Source organism: Canis lupus, chromosome 8 (genome assembly GCF_011100685.1).
Source record: "Canis lupus familiaris isolate Mischka breed German Shepherd chromosome 8, alternate assembly UU_Cfam_GSD_1.0, whole genome shotgun sequence".
Classification (NCBI taxonomy): domain Eukaryota; kingdom Metazoa; phylum Chordata; class Mammalia; order Carnivora; family Canidae; genus Canis; species Canis lupus.
In genome coordinates this window covers 42721010-42741113 of record NC_049229.1, presented here as the reverse complement: position 1 = coordinate 42741113, position 20104 = coordinate 42721010, and the positions used below count along the sequence as shown (strand labels likewise).

Genomic DNA, 20104 nt, shown 5'->3' with positions numbered 1-20104 from the left:
AGGCAACACACAACAAAGGGAGGGGGGTCAGTGCTCCTCCCCAACAAGGACCAAACGCTATCGTCTCTCAAGAAAATGTAGAGATGGTAAAAGAAGTGAAATCCAGACTCTGTATGCTACTAGCTTGTGGGAAACAAAGTACCATTTATGAGGCTCCATTCCCTTTTTTTTTAATTTATTTTTTTTATTGGAGTTCAATTTGCCAACATAAAGTGTAACACCCAGTGCTCATTCGCCAAGTCCCCCCCTCAGTGCCCGTCACCCAGTCACCCCAACCCCCCACCCACCTCCCCTTCCACCACCCCTAGTTCATTTCCCAGAGTTAGGAGTCTCTCATGTTCTGTCACCCTCACTGATTTTCTCTCCTTTCCCTTTATTCCCTTTCACTAATTTTTATATTCCCCAAATGAATGATGAGGCTCCATTCCCAAAGATGCTGTGTGCGTCTCCTCTTCCTAGAAGTCCTTCCTCTCGACCTGGCTCTGCCTGTCTGTTCCTTCAGCTCCTTCCCCCACCTTCATCCTGCCACAAGGACAACTCACCACCTTCCTTTCACATGGGGGGCCAGGAGAGAACAAGAGATGAAAGGGACAACTATTGGTCAGGGGTCTATGGGTCCTTTCAGAAAATACAAGTGAAACAGCAAGAGGGCCTGCTGAAGCCTCAGCTCTGTGGGAGTAGATGATGTTAATGTTCCCTGAGCGATCAGCTCTGTGCTGCTAACATTTACTAGGTTGGAGCCTACTGGTGCTGGGCCCCCGCCTCCTGTCAACCCTTTATGACAGATAACATCACCTCTGCTTTACAGATGAGGGAACCAAGGCTCAGCGAGTGTGTTTCTGTGCCTAATGTCACACTGTTACTGAGTGACAGAACTGATATTAAAATCCGTGAGGTCAGAGATGGAAGCGCCCGTACATTCTCTCCTGAGATCAGGTGCGTTGCAAACTCCAACGTGCCTCCAAATACCGGGTTGTCTTGTTAAAACGTATTCCCCGATTAAGGGTAAGGGCTGAGATTGCCCTGAGATTGCATACCCATGGTGATGGCCATGCGCATGCCCCAGGACGACTTTGAGAAGCAAGGACCTGCACCCCGCAGGCTTTCTCAACCCACGCTGTCTGTGCCATCCGGGCTGGCATTTCTCTGCCTCTTCAGTGTAGATTTGCCACCAGAACAGACCGAAAAACCACCCGTGCCACCCAGTCAGCTAAAGCGATGCACCGAATTACTGCTAATCACTCCACTCCTCCCCATTACCAGGCTGAGTTGGAAAACCCCACCCCAGCTTTAGGTAAGAGAGGCTGGCAGTGCTGCTTCAGTGAGGCACAGAACCGGATGTCAGAGGACGGCTGCTCCCCCAACACCCCACCCCAGGCTGGGATAGGACTTTGATACGATTCTGTATCTCGGGGGGAATCTATGTGATGAAATCTCCTCCGGTTGGCCTCTCCAACGAGCTGACAGGAATTTCCTGTTCAAACCAGCAGAGGAACTCGGGTTTGCTCCTCCAGGGCCAATCTTGGTGGGAAAAGGCACAAAAAAGCAAGAGGCAGAAGCTGCCTTTGTGTGAGTCCAGATGACTTGGGGTCCTGGTTCTGCTCCACTGGTAGCTGGGGGAGGGGGTCTTCTGTGGCTTTCTAGTTGCAGCCCTCAGGGCTGGCTCCAGGGGTCTGAGGACAGATCTTTCAGTAAGGCTGCGGTGACCTGCATTCCACAGAAAGGAGGGGTGGGAGAGGCTCTGGCTCAGGTTTGCTCAGGAGCACAGACAGGCTAGAAGGACAACCCAGAAAACCCAGCCCCTGCAGCCCCCTGACATGCTCCTTCCCGTCTTTCAGCAGACATCACTGAGGGCCTCTGGCGCAGGTGCTGTGCTGACGCTGCACACGGCGGAGGCCGGGATTCCTTGGCTGTGGCCCACGGAGCTTACAGCCAGAGGGAGCCGAGTTTTAAACAGGTCTCTGGAGTTCCATGGAGTCAGTGCTGAGAGGGGGAGTGTCTGCGGTGCGGGGGCCCAGGTGGGGGTTACAGGCTCTGGGTGCTGTTCCCTACCTGGTCACACAATCAAACAATCCAGCTTTCCTTTCTCCAAGAGAAAACCATCACCTCTTCTGGTTTACTTGCTCATTCTCACAGCCTGGCAAACATGGGTCTCCTGTCTCCTCTGGCCAGCTTCCATCTCCCCCAACACCACCCTTTTAGGATCCTCTGGACACCTTGGTGAGAAACCAAAGACCCATATGGGCTTGTACACGAGTGGGCATCTGGAACTTAGCAGCATGTTGACTGGTGAGGTCCTTTCTTGGGCACTCTGCAAAGGTTTGCCTTGGTCAAGAATAAAGGGGTGTGTGGAGGGTGAAAGGTCGGGTCAGCCAGGGAAACAGAGGAGTGGCTGGAAGTGGATGTTGCTACAGTCTGGTTACCAGGGGCTTGTTACCACCCGAACTCCAACAGTCCTGGACAAATGGCAGCCTTTGGAAGGGGACTATTGTGCCTCTCTCCCTCCTCACCAGCCTTAGAGAGTTGGGATCAGTTTTTCTCCCCCTGAATTATCTCCTCTTCCCCGGGCAAGTGATGGGGTTGAGGGGTGGGGGTTTGGAGGAGTACTGATGGCAGCAGATTCACCATTAAAGGAAAAGCCCTACATGCTGTGGATGTCTTGCAGGGCATGATGGGGTCTACAGCAGATGAGCAGTTGCCTTGGTGACACTAATGAAAAGCAGGCCTGGGAGAGGTCCAAGAACCCCCATGGGCTGAGTTATCTACCCCTTCCACTGCTCCCCTCGCCTCCCCACCACCAGCCTCAGATCAAACTCCCCAAATATTTATAAAATCTCAACCAGAAACAGAGAAAGTCAGCCGCCCAGCCAGGCGTCTGCCCACGTCCTTCCGGAGCTGCTCGGGTGACAGTCTCCAACGTGGCTCATTATTCTAGTTTTCTTCCTTGCAGTGAGCTGGGCAACCAGACTAGGAGAGAGAAAAGAAAAAAATGTTTGCTCTGTCCTATCTTGGCTGATTTTGAATCAGGGAACTTACTTGGAGTTTAGGGGCCTTATTTTGGGCAGGTCACCCTGTTCCTACCCCTAATGTCCCTGGGCCACTCCCTGCTCTTCTGTCCCCAATCTGTTTTTTGCTTGCTCCCACCCTCTGTAAAAGTGGGGCTCCAACCTAGACCCTCCACTTCATTTCTTCTTGGCTGTGTACTCGGCTCTTTCCTACTCTGACCCCCCAGCTTTCCCTTGGGAAAGTCAGAAGGGGCACTTGTTATGATGCAAATCTGGGCTTCCAAAATGAAAATGCATGGGATTATGGGGATTGGTAGCAGGAGGAGCTGGCTGCCAGCTGCCTAACTGTGGTGGAGCAGGGATTGGGCTTGTTCTCTCTGGAGAAAAGGGGAGACAACAGGGAATTGGGGCTGGCCTGAAGAAACTCTGGGTGACCTCTGATAATTATATTTTTCAGCGTGTTTTTTAAAACAGATAGCAAAGAACTTGAAAAGCATAAGGTGTATAGAAGTGAGCAGCAGCTCTGGACTCTGGGCCAGCCAACAGGGAGGTGCCATTTTCCATTTGATGAGTATATCATGTGATTGTCTCTCATGACTGCCCTATCCTCCGGGTGACACAGACTTCCATATGGAGAGGAGCAGGGATTTGTGGGCAAGCCTCAGACTGGGTCAAGGGGGTTGAATGTAATTCCAGCAGGTTTAGCCTGGCTATGTTATAAAACCTTTATCTTGGTTTTACCTTTTAAAAAAATGAAGGTTGAAGTAGGTGGTCTTTAAAACCTCTTCCAGTTCCATGATCTTTATATAAGAAGCAAAGAATAATAATGCCATATGGCATGAAGTACTACCATGAATATAATTCATTTGATCAAGTGTGGGTCCAGGTGATAATACAGGTGAGAAAGCAGGAGAAGCATTAACAGAAGGTATTGGGAACCTTTCATGAGGTTGGAGCCTCAAGTGTATCTTGAAAGATAAAAGGGATTTGGACAGAAATAAGGAGAAAGTTGAGCTGGGGGTAGGTCAGCAGATGTTGGGAGCAGGGGAGGAGCCTGGAGAAGGAGGCAAGCTAGGTGGAGTCGAGGTAGGTGTTGGGAAACACTGGAAGGTAAGGGTCAATAGAGAGGGTTGGTCCAGGCCATGGGGGAGGAGTATGAGTGTAGGAGAGACAGAGGCTCTCCTGCTTCTCTGGAGATCAGTGCACCTGCTTTGAGTGACTCCCCCCAACACACAGCAGTGAAGGTGGGAGGAAACCAGGTTGGTAATTGGAGGCCAGGACCCTAGGACACTGGCTCCTATGGCCTCAGGAAGGCTTTGGGGTCTGACTCCCCAGAGAGAGTCCTCTTGTCACCTTTCTGCCAAGGAGGCCAGCCAGGTGGCACAGGCTGGTAGGGATTAGAGTCAGAGAGTGTGAGAGGAAGAAAATAAGCTCCCCACTGTTTCAGGAGTGTGAGACCATGATACCTGAATGACCCCAAGGCACGAGGTATAGGGCAGAGGCCCAATCTGGAGCATAGAGGTACTGGGCATCCTGAGGACTCTTCTAGGAAACCTCTGGTGTTTCTCCTTCTAGTTTTCACTGGCTTCCTGCACTCCCACTAGGCACTGGCCTCAGCCTAGTGATGAGAGTGACCAACACATCAGGAGTCTGGCTCTGGCTCTCCTCCTCCTAGTCACGGCCCAGGAGTCAAGGGCCCAAGAGCCCATGAGTCACAGCCCTAGTCACGGCCCAGGAGCCATGGGCCCAGTATTCACAGGTGTTCACAGGTTAGAAGGCCATTTCCCCAAGAGCCATGCATGCCCTGCTGCTGGATCTTGCTTCAGGTATTGGGATCCTGGAATCCCTCCCCAGTTCCCTGAGCTTAACTCCAATGCCAGGGCGGGACTTGAATCTAAGTCTTTTCTGCCAACAGGAGTGGACTGCCACTGGTGAGCGTACCTGTGGACCTCAGGGGGACAAAAAAGGGATGACTTTTGGGAGTGAAATGTGAGTATGTATGTGGAGCTGGGATATGTGGGCTGGGTATCACACATGTGTGCTCAAGGTGCTTCCTAGTGCCAATGGAGCTTGGGTGTGGAGCCAACCCTGGGTTGACTGCCCTCAGGCCACTATGTTCCAGTGTGAAACTCCAAGAAGTCCACCAATTCTAAATTCAAATTTCACCTTAAAGATGCCATGAAGTATACTTGTCAACTTGAGAGAAGGCAACATATTGTATTTAATAGCTTGTTAGTTTAATTTGCAACTTTCAAATATTTAGACCTATAGAAGCTGGGTTGCATTTATTCTTACCTAGACCCCCAAACTGAGAGGGCATCTACATTTCCTAACCCATTTTATAGCCTGTCCTCTGACTTACATGACACTAATGGTCACCTGGTCTCTGAAGAGCTCATGCCCTCCTGGCAAGCCTACAGGTGCCCTAGGCAAACCTGATGGGCAAAATCAATGGATCTAAGACCTTGGTGAATCCCCCCCACCCCCCAAAGCCAGTTCCAGAAACATAGCAGCACAGAATCCAGGCCTGCAGAGATCTCTACACTCCCCCAAGTGTGTTTCTCTGGCCTTGATCACCCCATGAGGCTGGGGACCCTGTGTGGGAGGGCAGGGCCCAACTCATAGGAAAGCAGAGTGGGTCCCTGTGTGATTTTGAGGGAACCTGCAACATCTCCTTGGCTTACCAGAATACCTGCTCCCCATCCACATCCTCCACCAATGAGGCCTGAAATTTCTTTACAGATGACCCCAGGGATGGGTCACTCTAGGTCTCAACTGCATGCTTCTGCTCAGACTGTTAGACTTAGAAAGTCTTCCCCACCCTGTCTTAAAGGCAGACTGCTTGACAGAGAAGGGCCTTGTCAGAAGTGACCCATCCCTTCTCCTTCAAAATCACATTGTCATTGCAGTTACTATTAGAGAAGTAATTAATGCACCTGGGAAAGATCACACATCCTATAGACAGGTAGAAATGAAAAGCAGAAAAAAAAAAAAGAAAAGAAAAGAAAAGCAGAAGCTTCTGAGCCCTAGCTGCCCTTTTCCAGAGATGACCATGGAGACATAGTTGCTTGTGTCCCTTGTAGAAATAGTCTGAGCATATCCAAGGCTAGACCTCTTGGCCCTCCTATCTGTTTGTTACCTGAGGTCTCCAAGGGAAATGATACAGAGATGAGAACAGAGCCATGCCTAGAAGGAACCTTGGGAAAATGGGCCTGGTTGGAAGGGACTGAGAGAGGCAAATGGCCATGAGAAGGAAGCAGAGATGTCAAAGAAGGGAGAAGAAACGTGGAAGAGCATGGCATCATGGAAACCTTGAGATAAGGCATGGCCTCACAGACACTCTGTGAGAGAAAACTGTGGAAGGTGTGCATCAGGGACAGTAGAGGGCTCAAGAGGATGAGAACTAAGAACAGAGGCACTAGGGTGATTAAGGGAGCTGTCGAGTGGAGCTGCAGGGGCAGAAGACCAACCACATGTAAAACAGTGTCTTCTCTATGCTGGTCACTGTTCTAGGTGCTTCCTGCATGTAAATCCATTCCATCTTGACAAGAGTCCCCGTTTGCAGATGAGGAAATTGAGGGGCAGAGTGCTAAGTATTCAAAGGCCACACAGCTAGAACAAGGGAGGGATGGAGTTTGAAGCATACCAGTGCAGTGTAGATCACCACACTCTTAGCCAGACCATACCTAGTCTGTGTGTAGGAGGTAAGGATGTGTCGCCAAGTGGTGGGACCCCCCAGATGTGGTTTGCACCAAGCCCAGAACAGCCCATAAGGTGTCCATGTCCACCATTTTCCAGAAAAGTGAGGGGAAGGAAGAAGATGGGTTAAATCAAAAGGGGAAATGGAATGAGAGGATCCTGGATACCATGCCCGTTTTGTTCTGTGATAGTGGGAGCCAGCAGAGGTGTCAGGAGGGGTAGCTCAAGTGACTGCTCTGCAGGAAATCAGTGCCTCCTGAAAGGGCACCTTTCCAAAGTCCCCTTCAAAGCTCCATGCTTGCCCTGCTGGGCTCTTTCCCTCTCCCCAGTCTCTAGTACCTGTTGCCACCCCACTCCCAGTTCTCTTCCACCTCCTCTTTCTGGGCAGATGGTCTGGAAAAGGCCCTTCGCAGATCCCTGCGCCCTTGACTGTGGGGGCATGTGCCACGTTTGGCAGCCATGAGCATTTATTCCCTTGCATTTTCTTTCTTGGGTGCTCTGACAGTGGGGTCGGCCAGCCCAATCAAAAAGGCTGCCTATGGGGAACAGGAGATGGGGTCAGAAGTTGCGCCCCACATGGCAAGCCCAGTTCTATCTAGGCTGATTTGGGACTGACTGGTGTGTTTAAAAATCGTGCAAATAGGATCACCAGATAAAATGCAGAAAACCCGATGCAATTAGGATTTCAGACAAATGAGGAATAAATTGTCAGCATAAGTGTCTCCCAAATATTTTACATACTCATACTAATATATATCATACTCATAAATATATATATATATGTATATATATATATATTCACTGTTTATCTGAAATTCAAACTTAAATGGTGTTCCCTATTTTTATTTGCAAAGTCTGGCAATGCTACCCTCAAACACAAAGCTGCAGCCTGGCTCCCAGGACTCGTCAAAGAGAAGGCCAGGCGGTGCTATGCCTTTGATCTAGTGGACCTGCTTAAGTCCTTGTACTCCAGGAATAAAAGAAATCTCTGAGCTGCCCCGGTTCATTGTCTGAGAAGCTCAAGTGCCAAGTTAAGAGGTCCCTCCCCCTGCCCCCTCTGGTGGGAGCCTACATCTCTGTGGGTGGTAAGCAGAGAGGGGGAATGGGGGAGCTTGGCAATTTGGAAGCAGCTGGACAAAGGTCTTGAAACAGTAGACCAGGGGCTGGTTCCTCACATGGGAGGCTCCGAAGTGACTTGTTTTCAGACCCTTGAATTCTCAAGGTTGAGTAAGACCATGCGTGCAAAGGGAAATTGGTGGTGGTCTCACTGAATCCCTCACTACTTTCAAAAGCTAGGTAGGGCAAAACACAGGCCTGTTAGATGTCCCTCAAGTGCACTCTCCTCTCTTGCTTTCTCTTGGCACCCCTGGATTTATCATGTGTTGGAAGGCACATGGGTTGGGGCATCATGTGTAAATCCAGACCGCCTCCCCTGAACACCATTGTGAATTTTGGTCCTCTTGATCCTGTGACCTACTTTTTCCAACTTGCTCTTGGAAGGAGTCACTTCAAGGCCTTTTCTCTATGAATTAATATATCTTTTTGAGGAAAGAGATTATCAAAAGACACTTCAGGACCTGGGACTCAGATATGAAGCTTTGTTTATTTTTAAACTAATTGTGTAGCAGGTCTTGCATGAAGCAATCTGGTAATTTCTGAAAATCTCTATGAAGGTTGCCATGTCACACTATCTGTGGAGGGAAATTACTTTATTGGTTTTTGTTTCCTTTGCTTTTACCACGATTAACAATGAGTTCTAACAGCTATGGCCACATTTTGTTGTGTGGGCAGCAATGGGTTTGACGCCAAATACACATCACAGAATCAGGAAGGTCAGTGTGTTTTTCAGGAGTTTGCCTGATGGACGTGAGCCAGCTTGAAGCCCTACAAAGCAGCAGGCACAGCCAACATTCCCTCTGAGTTGCAATAATCCAGGCAAGAGGTGACGGCAACTTTGACCAATGAAGTAGCAGTTGAGGTGGTAGGAGGTTGTTGGATTCTGGATTTATTTTGAAGAAGTTGCCAACAGGATTTGCTAATGGGTTAGATGTAGGGTGTGAAATCCCCAGAGAAGCAAGGATGACTTCAAGACTTTTTGGCTTGTACAGCTGGAAGGATAGAATTACCCTTTACAGATATGGGGAGGTTGAGAGGGGTGCATGTGGGGGAAGGAGAGTCAGGAGTTTCACTCTGGATATGTTCATCTGAACGTGCCCAGTAGACATCCCTGTGGAGGTGTCAAGTGGACACTTAACTCTGCAGTTCTGGAATTTAGGAGAGAGGTCCAGGCCAGAGGTTCAATCTGGAAGCTGCCAGCAGATGGATGTCATATAAAGCTGTGAGACAGCATGAAATCATGGAGAATGAATGAAGATAGAAAGAAGAGGTCTGAAGGTGGAGCCCTGAGGTCCTTTTCTACTGTTCACCAGCAATACCGAGGAACCATGCTCAATGTTCAGGGGCCACTCAGGTCGCCCACAGTAAGGGCTGGTTCTTTTTGCATGCAGGTTTTCTAATTCAAGAATAGGCTTGGGAGTGAGTGATGGCTGTAAGGTAGATTGCATACCTGTTCTATTGGACCTGGAAGAGGTATTCAGGGAGACAGGCAGACCTTGGTGCCCCTACAACCAGATTTCCACATCGTGAAGCAGGCCAGGAGGCTGAAGGCGTGTACAGTGGGAGCTCCTCTGAGAGCATGGAAAACCAGGCTACATAGATAGGAGATCTTGGTTGGAGACGGTCGTGTGCTGAGGCTCTGTGAACCAAAGGCATGGGCCAATTCTCATGAAGTGGGTTCCAAGAGGCCGGCTGTGCTTAGGCAGGTAGGTGCTATAAGGAAGGGTCTAGGTAGATGAAATGGGAGAAGACAGTGCCTCAGAGTGAGTGCCGCGGTCAGGCTGATGTGCACTCAACTCGGGCAAGCTACTAAGCCATGCTATCAACAAGGAGGTGAGCATGGTGCCTGCAAACAACCTATGATCCATAAACGGTAGCTGTTAGTATTTTAACAATCACTCGTGGTTTTAGGACACTCTGTCTGTATCTAGGCTTATTCAGATGAAGATTGGAGGATACACTGCAGAAAAAGCATACTGCCCCTCTGAGACATGAGTTTGGTTTTTAGAAATAGCTATACTGAAGCTTTGCCTTCCACACAAGGAGGACATTTTTTTAAGGGTTTTTTTTTTTAAGGTTTTATTTATTCATTCATGAGAGACACACAGAGAGAGGCAGAGACATAGGCAGAGGTAGAAGCAGGTAGAAGCCTGTGGAGAGCCCGACATGGGACTCAATCCTGGGACTCCAGGATCATGACCTGAGCCAAAGGTAGACGCTCAACCACTGAGCCACCCAGCTGCCCCGAGGAGGACATTTATTTTCATGACCAGGAAGCAGTGGCCTTACTGAGAGAAACATACCTTGAAAGAACACTTTCTTGCCTCCAGGTATGACAAGAAAGGGAGAAAGGCAAAGCAACGCAGTCCAAAGCACAGACCTGGGAAGGTAGTGCAGATGGACTGAGTTGGTCACTGTATTAGCAGAGGCTGACCTCAGCCTGTAAGGCACAGGGAGGTACTGTCCGGCACATCCTTTTTAAGGGGGAGAATTGGAAGTGTGTCCTGGGACCAGCCTCACCCTTTAATTTGAGAAGAAACAGGCTTGACGCAGGGGAAAGAATCACTACAGGTTACATGGCTGGTGGGTAGAAGGCTAAGACCAGGTCCAGGAAGGCAGAAACTGTGGGGTAGGAGGATCTGGATGAGGTGTGAGGAAGGTACGAACGGTAAAAACTAGGTGCTCTGGCTTATAGTCTGGGTTGTAGAACCCCATGGCAACGACCAGCCTGGGACTGGATTTTTTAATTCTTTTTAAGTAAAAATCAGGGGAACAATGAATAAAATCAGATCATTAAAATAATGCTTTTATATTTCATTGTGGAAGCCTCTAGACTAGAGAAGTGAGGATTTATCTTTAGTTATTCCTTTCTGAAGCTGGGCCTTTATTTTTAAAAGGATTAAAATAATGGGTGACAGAGTTTAAGGAGGGCACTTGCTGTGATGAGCACCAGGTGTTGTATGTAAGTGATGAGTCACTAAATTCTACACCTGACACTAACATTACACTGTCTGTTAACTAATTGGAATTTAAATAAAATCTTGAGAAAGAAAAAATAAATAAATAAAATGATTAAAGTCATGGACAAGGCTCCAGGACAAGAAAGACCCAGTGAGTGGCTTTGCTCTAGTTATCCTGTGGAGGAGCAGCCAGTTCCTTGTGTTCCCTTGAGCCTGGACCACACAAACCTGGCATTGCCCTCCTCTCTCCTTGCCTCATGGTGTCTCCTCTTGAATTACAGTCATCATGGAGATCAGGTTATCTCTCTGGCTTTTAGGCGAAAGGTCAAGATCTGAAAAGACTTGGAACCAAACTGGAAAATCTGCTTCCCTCTCCAGAACTCCCTGTCAGCTTTTAAGCTTCTTCTGTTTATACAAGTCTCAGAGAGGGCATTGGTCTTTTGTGTTCTCACATAGGCGCAGGCCTCTCAAGCTTGTTTTCCAGTGGATCTCAGCAAACCACAAACAGAATGGCCTTGTTTATTCCTTCTTTATCCAGAACTTTTTTCTAAGTAAGAGAAAATCAAATGCTTTCTCTTGCTTTTGAAATACACACATGCCAAGATCTGTTGTACCACGGCAGTGGTGAGCTTAGCAAGGAGCATGGATTCTGAGTCAAGCGATAGCTCACCCAACCCAGGCCCACCTCTGACCCCTTACTGGCCTTACATCATGCCCATGCCCCCAAATCAAAGTCCTGATCTCACCTCCAACACAACCAATTGAACAATGGACTTCAGAGGAGTAATACTGATCTAATTGTTATGAGGCAAGGATGCCTCTTACCCAGAAGCTCTAAAGCACTGAAGTCCAATCTTCTTCTGAGAATATTTCCCTATATTGCTTGGCATTAGTCATGCCCACTGCTTTAATGTCTCTTTCTAGAAAGTAAGACTCATTTCTTATCACCAAGCACCATAGAAATTATGCCAAGAGACTTGGTTAGAACAAGGGTTTTAAATTTTATGCATCTTCAATCTTCCTGCAAATGTCTTAATCTTTCATTCTCCAAAGCTTGGAGATCCACAAAGGATGAAATTGGCTGCCTGGTGGGCAGACAGCCTGGTTGCAGGGGTGGCTGCTGGTTTCTAGAATGAGCAGGGCAGAGGGCCCTGGCAGTTGCCTAGCCGTCTTCCTCTATGGGATAATCCCAGCTCATCAAGGGTGTGTGTGTGTGTGTGTGTGTGTGTGTGTGTGTGTGTGTGTGGTGGGGGAGGCCATAGGAAAAGAAATATAATGTGTTCTGGAATCTAAGGTTTTAAGATTCAGTGGTCAATTTCAACTTACCAAACAGGGTCCCAAACCCAAAGAAGCACCAACTGAGCTCATTTCACTCCAAATCAGCCAGACCCAAACCACTGTAGGTTCTCAGTCTGGGGAGAAAATGCAGTATGGGGACCTCCAAGGAGACATTAGAGGGGACTCATTGTATGAGTTTTGGAGTCAGACAGACCCAAGTTCAGATTCTGACCTCACTATTTAGAAGCTATATGAACTTGGGCAAGTCAAATGACTTCTCAGAGACTCAATTCCTTCATTTTCCAGTTGAGGATAAAAAACACATCCTCATAGAGTTCTTATTTTGATAGAATACCCCTGGCTAAGCAGTAAGAAGAGGCATCAAAAGGGTGTGCCAGGCACAATGCCAGGCACAAAGTATATGCTCACTAAAGGGTCTCATTTGTTATCTAAGCCAATCCCTATGGTCTCCTATCAAGGAAATAGTTATTCTTGAGTAGTTTCTTGGAAGCTAGGGTCTTTTTAATTAAGACTTTTTTTTTTTTTTTTTTTTTTTTTTTTAGACATAGGCTCCACACCCAGCGTGCATCTCAATGCATAATGCAAAGCTTGAACTCATGACCCTGAGGTCAAGACCTGAGCTGAAATCAAGAATTAGACACTTAACCGACTGAGCCACCCAGGTGCCCTCTTACCCTCTTGCCCCTTTAACTCCTTGGCCTACTTCCCTAATACCCTGCCACCCCACCTGGCAGCTTAAGACAAAAAACCCTGGCTAACTTGGTAGGCTGTCACCATTCCTTGAGGACCTCTGGAATTGACTAATGAGGCCACCTCAGGTGCCACTTTGCCACTAACCTTGGAAAAATAAATAAATAAACTATGATCTGTTGGAGAACAGCAATAGGAGAAACATGCCCACAACCTGGTACTGTGGGGATCTCAAACCATAGGGCTCTTTTAGTAAAGTAACACATTTCTGTTTCACCAGCCCAAGGTCCACTGACCGGGCCTGGTGGGCTCAACATGGAGGTCTGGGTGCTCCAGTTTCACTCTGGCAGCCCTCAGAGTCCTACCTTCACAGGCTGCAGAAGTCCTGGATGGGAGGACAGGAGCTATCTTTTAGGAGAAATCAACAATGATTTCTCAGTTCTATTATTTTAAATAATATCCCGTAGGTGCAACATGGTTTTGTGGGCTAAGTATTCAACCTATGTGGCCAGTGATGTTGTTAGTGAAGACAGTTTTTTGCCATCCCTGGCTTGCTAGAGTTAGGGTGAGGGTAGAGGGTGTTGGATTCCCTTTAATAAGTAAGTGAGCATAAACAAACAGATAGATAAACAATAGATAGATGATTAGGTAGATAGATAGATAGATGATAGATAGATAGAGTGGTCAATGAGAATGGAAGATTGATCTAAGCCCAGAAATATGTGCTGCATGTTCTTGTTCGCCAGGCTATATGGAAAGAACTAGGCACCAGAGTGAAGCTAAATCTTTATCTGTGAGCTGAATGCAAGGTCTTCCACCTGGTGGCTCAGGAACAAGCATGGATTGGGACTCAGGACCTGGACAGTGTCTGGAGGTTCCTTAGAACATCGGGTTTCTGAGGGGGAGTTTTGGGGATTCATATACTCATTCAATAGGTATATGCTGCAGCTTTGTTCGCAGTGGGAATGACAGATAATAAACAACAGAGACATATCTCATATGTTGTTTGGTGATAATTTTATGGAGAAAAATCAGTCAGGTGACAGGGATGAGGAGTCTTTAGGTAAAAGTGCCAGCAAAGGTAGGGCATTTTGTTTCTTCATGTAGAATGTCAATAAAGACCTCCTTAAGAAGGGAACAAGCCAAGATACAAGATTGGGGGAGGGCAATCAGGGAGAAGGATGAGCAAGTGCACAGGCACTGAAGTAGGCAGGAGCCTGGCTTCCTTGAGGAACATCAAGGAGTCCAGTGTGGCTGGAAAGGAAGAGAGAAGGATGGAGAGGCAGAGGAGGAGAGGGCTGAGAAGGGGCAGGACTAGGTCATGTGGGTCTCTAGGCCACTCTGAGCCCCTGGCTTTTACTAAATAATATGAGGGCCACTAGAGGATTCTGAGCAGAAGGAGAACATGATCAGATATATGCGGATTACCCTGGGTGCTGGTGCCCCACAGCTAGGTTTGAATCTTGATTCCACATATGATCCATAGCACCTTTGGTGAGCTATTGATCTTTCTACGCTTCCCTTATAGAATGGATTAGTACTCATCCTTCATAGGGGCCTTCCTAGGGTTATTGTAGGGTGAAATGAGGTAATGCATGTACGGTACCTGGCATGTGGTAAAAGCTCAAACATTAGGTATTATGCTGCTGCTGCTGCTGCTATTGATGGCACACAGGCAGTTTGGACATAGGAAGGCAAGTTCTATGGGTGCAAAGGGGTGTTAAAATTGAAGCCACCAACGGGAGGTCAGTCATGGAAGTCAGGACTCACTGGGAGGTCAGGACAAGGAGTGGTCAAGAGGGAGAGGACAATCTAGCTCTAGAGGCAAGGTGACAGTGTGCAGGTGGGCAGTGAGGGGTACCCCAGGAGTTATCTGGTTGGCTAACTGGGTTCAGGAGCGCCAGGCAAAGAGACCTGGAAACAAGGAGCTGGGTCTTGGGCATGGCATAAAGATGGTGCTCTCCAAAAAGATCCAATGGAAGAAGTGCCCAGCTACAGGGACAGCTTGAGAGCAAGTGACCAATGCCTTCCTTTTGGTGGACTTCGTGAAGAAGAAGCATTAGCTTCTAATTAGTAGAAAGCAAGACAGCTGCTGACACAGTCCAGCTTACAAGATGTGAAGTCTGGGAGGTAGTTGGGCAGGTCCATGAGGCAGGGTTGGGGCTGAAGTGTGGTGGAGGAAATTAAACCCACTGTAGGGTTGAGAGACTCCAGGGGACTACTCAACACTTAGCAGAATCCAGTAATATATTTGAGCTAGAGATAATATCTCAAAAGGTTGACCAGACATTTAAAAACGGATTATAAACATCCCTGCTTCTAAGCCAGAAGCTTAGACACAGGACATGGGACAAACACCAAGGTCTTGAGGCCAAGTTTCTGTATAGAGTATGAACTACCTAAAAACTGGGGTCTGAGAGGACAGACAACGTATATGGGCTAAAAATGACTCCAGAATGGCATATTTTCTAGTTCTTGGGATTGTGCTTTATAGGTTTATTCTGCTAGGCAGTGAGATAAAATCCTGTGTCTGCCTCCAGCAGCCCCTTCTTCCCGTTAGAGACTGTTCACTCTTCTTTTTCTCTTCTTCTAACAGTCCTGATCATCTGGTTCTTGAGTGAGGACCTGAGCTGGGGATGTCTTTCAAAAACAGCAAACCAACAATCAACCAAAACAAACAAACAAACAAAAAACCCAATTAATAACTGACAACAATGAACCTACTAGGCAGGCAAAACAATGGCCCCTTAAGGATGCCCATGCCCTCATTCCCAGAAACCATGAGTATGTTACCTCACAAGGTAAAGAGGAATTAAGGTTACTATTGGCTGGCTTTAAACTAATCATATTGTCCTGGATTATCTGCGAGGGCCCATTGTAACCACAAGGGTCCTTCAAAATAGAGGGAGGCAGAAGAGGAGATTGGGGTGATGAGATGTGAGAAGGACTCAACCCATCACTGCTGGCTTCACAGATGGAGAGGGGCCAGGAGCGAAGGAAAGTGGGTGGCCTCCAGAAGCAGGAAAAGGCAAGGGAAGCAGGTTTTCCCCTGGAGCCTCCAGAGAGGAACAGCGTCCTGCCAATGCCCCGATCTCAGCCCAGTGATACCTTGTCAGATACCTCCTGATCCCTGGCACTGCAAGATAATGAATTGGTGTTGTTTAGGCCACTAAGCCTGGGGCAGTGTCCCAGCAGCAGTAGAAAAGGAGCACAGTGCCCCCCCAAACTCTCTGTCCCACGGAGCCCGCCAGGTGCTACAGCACAGGGGCCCTCAGCCTGGCTCCCCAGACTTAGTGTACAAGGTCGCCTGTCTTATGCTACCGTCCCTTGACCGTCCCTGCCTCTCACCGCTACCAGTGCTCAAGATTCCTCCTGAGAGGGTCCTTTATGTTTGCACAGAGCTCTCAGGCTTACAAAGCACCTTCCGTGGTTGGTGTGAAGTTGAGAAGGAACGACTTACGTGTGAGCGCTTTGCGAACTGGAAAGTGAACACAGGCATGAAGTAGTGAGAGACTTTGTGTGTGTGGCTCTCCAGGCGTCCAGCCCAAGGCCTCTGAATGCCCACAGGGCTTCTCCCCTCAGGGCCTGGCCACAGTGTCTTAAATGCTAGTTCTGTATGTACATGAGTTACCTTCTCACCAGGCCCGGAGCCTCTTTGAGGGCAGGGCTCCAGACTTACATATGGATCTTGACAACCCTCGTAGGGAGAAGCTTAGCTGTGGTACAAGTGGGCATGGGGAGGGAAACAAGAGTCAAAAGGTCACAACAGATTGGCAAGGGCACTGGCCCACCTCTCTGCTTAGCCACAGCACTTAGACTCACACTCCCTGATGACAGGGCCATGCTTTTGCCTCTTTGGAGTAAGGTGTTTGGCAAACAGTTGTTGGAAACATATTTCTCTCAGTACCCTGCCCTGGTATCTTTTTTTTTTTTTTTTTTTTTAAAGATTTCATTTATTTATTCATGAGAGACATAGAGAGAAAGAGAGGCAGAGACACAGGCAGAGGGAGAAGCAGGCTCCATGCAGGGAGCATGATGTGGGACTCGATTCCAGGTCCCCAGGATCAGGCCCTGGGCTGAAGGTGGCGCTAAACCGCTGAGCCACCTGGGCGGCCCCAGTATCTTTTAAGTCCTACCACAAATTCCTCCAGATGCCTCTGGCCTTTGTCTGATTCTGGATCTTTTTCTTTTCTTTTTAAGGATTTATTTATTGAGACACACAGAGAGAGAATGCATGAGTGTGTGGGAGGTGGGGGGAAGGGTCAGAGGCAGAGGGAGAGAGAGTCTCGAGCAGACTCCATGCTGAACTCCGGGCTGACTTGGGGCTTGATCTCCTGACCTGGAGATCACAACCTGAGCTGAAACCAAGACTCAGACACTTAACCAGCTGCACCCCGGATCCCAGGGCTTCTTACCTACAGTCAAGGGCCCCATGAGGGACACCTGGGTGGCTCAGTAGCTAAGCAACTGCCTTCAGCTCAGGGCGTGATCCTGATCCAGGGATCAAGTCTCGCATCGGGCTCCCTGTGAGGAGCCTGCTTCTCCCTCTGCCTGTGTCTCTGCCTCTCTCTCTCTCTCTCTGTGTCTCTCATGAATAAATAAATAATTTTTTTTAAAAACCCTGAAAACAAAAAACAAAGGGCCCCCACGAAAAGAGTCTTAATTCTGGGCCCTCTCAAGCTCCCTCATGGGTCCTGCGCTGGGCTCTGCTCCAGGCAGGACAGGCCTCTGGCTACTCCGTTTCCACAGGTTCGGGGAATGGATGCAAAACAAGGAGCCCCGCAGCAGAGGGATCCGAGTATGGGGACCCAGGGGCCAGCAGGGCAGCCTTGCTCTTCCCGCTCGTTGGCACAGCCTGTCCTGTTACTCTGGGCCACTTTAGGTGAACGGGAAAAAAAACAACGTCTGTCAGCTACAGAATGAACCCATCAGGAAAGGAATGTTATTGCCAAGTGTTCTCAGAGGGCTTGACAAACAACGAAGGTGGAAACTTTAACATCAGGCTCCGGTTCCTGACCGTGGCCCCTGGTGGCCCTTCTGTGTGCAGAGGCCTGGGGCCCCTTAAGAGAGAGCCCCTGTCTACCTGACTCTCTTCACGTTTCCAGGCTTCATTGGCCTGTTGGCGCAGCTCCTGGGAGAGGGGCTCCCAAATGAACAGCCTGTGGGGAGCAGAGATTGCTGGGATTCTGGCTGCTGTCAGGCCAGGCGCTGTGGCAAACCTGAGAGCCCACAGCAGTGTCCAGTGTCGCTGCTGGCTGTGCCCTTTCTATAGTGGCATTTCCATCTCCAAGGAGGCAGCCAAGGCAATTGGGACCTTCAGCGTATTGCCCTCTGGGCGGGCAGGGGTGTCCCCTAGCAACTGGAGCTGTGATCTGCATATGACAGCACGTTGCATCTATTCAGGACTTTCTTTCCCTGCTTTCTTTGAAACGAGCTTGCCCTCTACCCAAGTTCCCTGTGAACCCCATACAATGAAAACAGCAGTTGACAGGTTCCCTGTAACTCGTGCAATCTGAGTGCATCCAAGAGGAGAAAGAGAGCACTCATTACTGAAACACAAAACGAGCCCCTTCCAAGGCACAGCTAGTCGGCCCTTCAGTTTGCCGCCGCTGACCCCACTGCCCTTCCAAGCACAATGAGCAGAGGGAGGAGAGGGAGAGAGAGGTCTTTACTCCTCAAGTTGCCAATTGATCATCTTCCTAACCCCTCTGGGGGCTTCTTCGTCCAAACAATTCAGGTGACAGAGGTCAGGGCTCCAGCCCATTCCTTGGGGAGATCTTAGCTCTCCCTGCAGGGACTTTCCCAGGTGAAACAAAGACAAGCTCTAGAAGCCTTAAACAAACTCCTGCTGATGACGCAGAGCAGAAACAGAGAAAGGGGAAATTAGAGGTGCTCAGAATCACAACACTGGGCCTCAGGCCTTTCATCCAGCCAGACCTCAACACCCTTTTCACACTCTGTGACTGGGCCATGCATTGTGGAAGCCCAGTCATGTCCAAACCCCCAACATGGCAGCTAATGACAACCACCTGGTAACAGGGTTGGGGATAGAAGCCATGTAAGGGATGGAAACAGCTCTTATTTTTGCCCACCCTGGCTTTTAGCTGATTAACCAGACTTCTAATATGCAAAATATCAGAAGATGAGAAAGAAGAGGCAGAGAAAGAAGAAGGAAGAAGATGGAGGAAGATGAGGACAATGATGAGAAGGAGGAGGATGAAGAAGAAGAAAGAAGAAATAGTTTATGAGGTAGGTCTAAACAGTTCAAGCTTTCAAAGAAAGCCTGCAGAGAACTGCTGACCATTCCGGAGGCTGTCCAGGGAGGGTTCTGATGGATCTAACCTTTCCGCTTGAATGCTATACCCTATTGTGCACAAAGCAACACAAGCTAGTGTTAATGAAAAAATATACCCGGGCTCTTGGGCTTATCCTATCCAGTCCTCAGAAGAGCAAGAGATGGCTAAGCAGCATAGGGCTTTGTACTTTTATTCCTAATTCCAGAAGCAGTAAACAGAGTGAGCACACAGCCACATTGCGCCAATGACCTCTTTGGGTTTATGTAGGACCACAGGCAGTCATTTAACCAATGGGCCTCTGAGTTTATCATCAAGAAATGAACTGTATCACTTGCAAGTCTCTACATATGCCATGTACTTTCATTTTTCCAATACTGACCCATTATGCCGAGTGCCCTCCCTACACTTATTGACCTGGCAAATTCCTGCCGAGTCTTCAAACCACATATCAAGTGCTATGTTCTTTATATACACTCATATCTTAGCAGTGTTCACATTGTGATCTATTTACTTACCTTTCTGTCACAAGGCTGTAATTCCTTTGAGTGCAGGATCACGTTTGTTTTTTCATTTTTATATTGGTGGTTAGTGCATAGTATCTACTCAATAATCACCTAAAGAACTGAACTAAATCATGATAAAGATCATTATTTCTTTTTCAGGTCCTAGGTTGGGTTTTATTCAATCACGAAGGACTGTGAACAGGGCTCTGGCATTGCATAACTCCAGAGACCCCATTTTCATAGAATATAAGAATATGCTTATACTCTCTATGCAATATGGTAGCTCTGCTTATAGAACTCCTAACATAGGCCAGGCTAAGGGGAAGTCTAAGTAGGAACTTACACTCTAGTTACAAGGACAGAGCTAATGTGGAAAGATACAAAAGTCAAGAGTGGTTTTGCCTATGGGTGCAGGAGGAGGCCTGGGAAAGGAGAGATCAGTGTGGACTCTAGTCACTCGGAAAGGCTTTGTGAAGAAATTTCACTATCTGTGATGAATGGGGTAGAAAATAGAATGATAAAAGGAACATGCAGAG

General features: G+C 48.3%; 1 protein-coding gene and 1 long non-coding RNA gene across 9 annotated transcripts in view; one reads left to right on the top strand and one right to left on the bottom strand.

Moving 5' to 3' along the window:
• Window positions 1–307: 307 nt before the first annotated feature.
• Window positions 308–20104, bottom strand: part of RAD51B (RAD51 paralog B) — a 683946-nt gene continuing 664149 nt past the window's right edge. For 5 of the 8 annotated variants that reach the window (XR_005363452.1, XM_038545044.1, XM_038545043.1 and 2 more), the window contains one exon: window positions 308–2967. Coding sequence is in view for 4 of the 8 variants with exons in the window: in XM_038545044.1 (XP_038400972.1) it covers window positions 2927–2967 (41 nt within the window). In the remaining 4 variants the exon portion in view is untranslated. The remainder of the gene's footprint in view (window positions 2968–20104) is intronic. The other 3 variants (XR_005363449.1, XR_005363450.1, XR_005363451.1) reach the window with 3 other exon arrangements.
• Window positions 1284–19062, top strand: LOC119872881. Its single transcript, XR_005363456.1, has 3 exons — window positions 1284–1569; window positions 4921–4994; window positions 18874–19062. It is a non-coding gene; the product is annotated as an uncharacterized LOC119872881 (long non-coding RNA).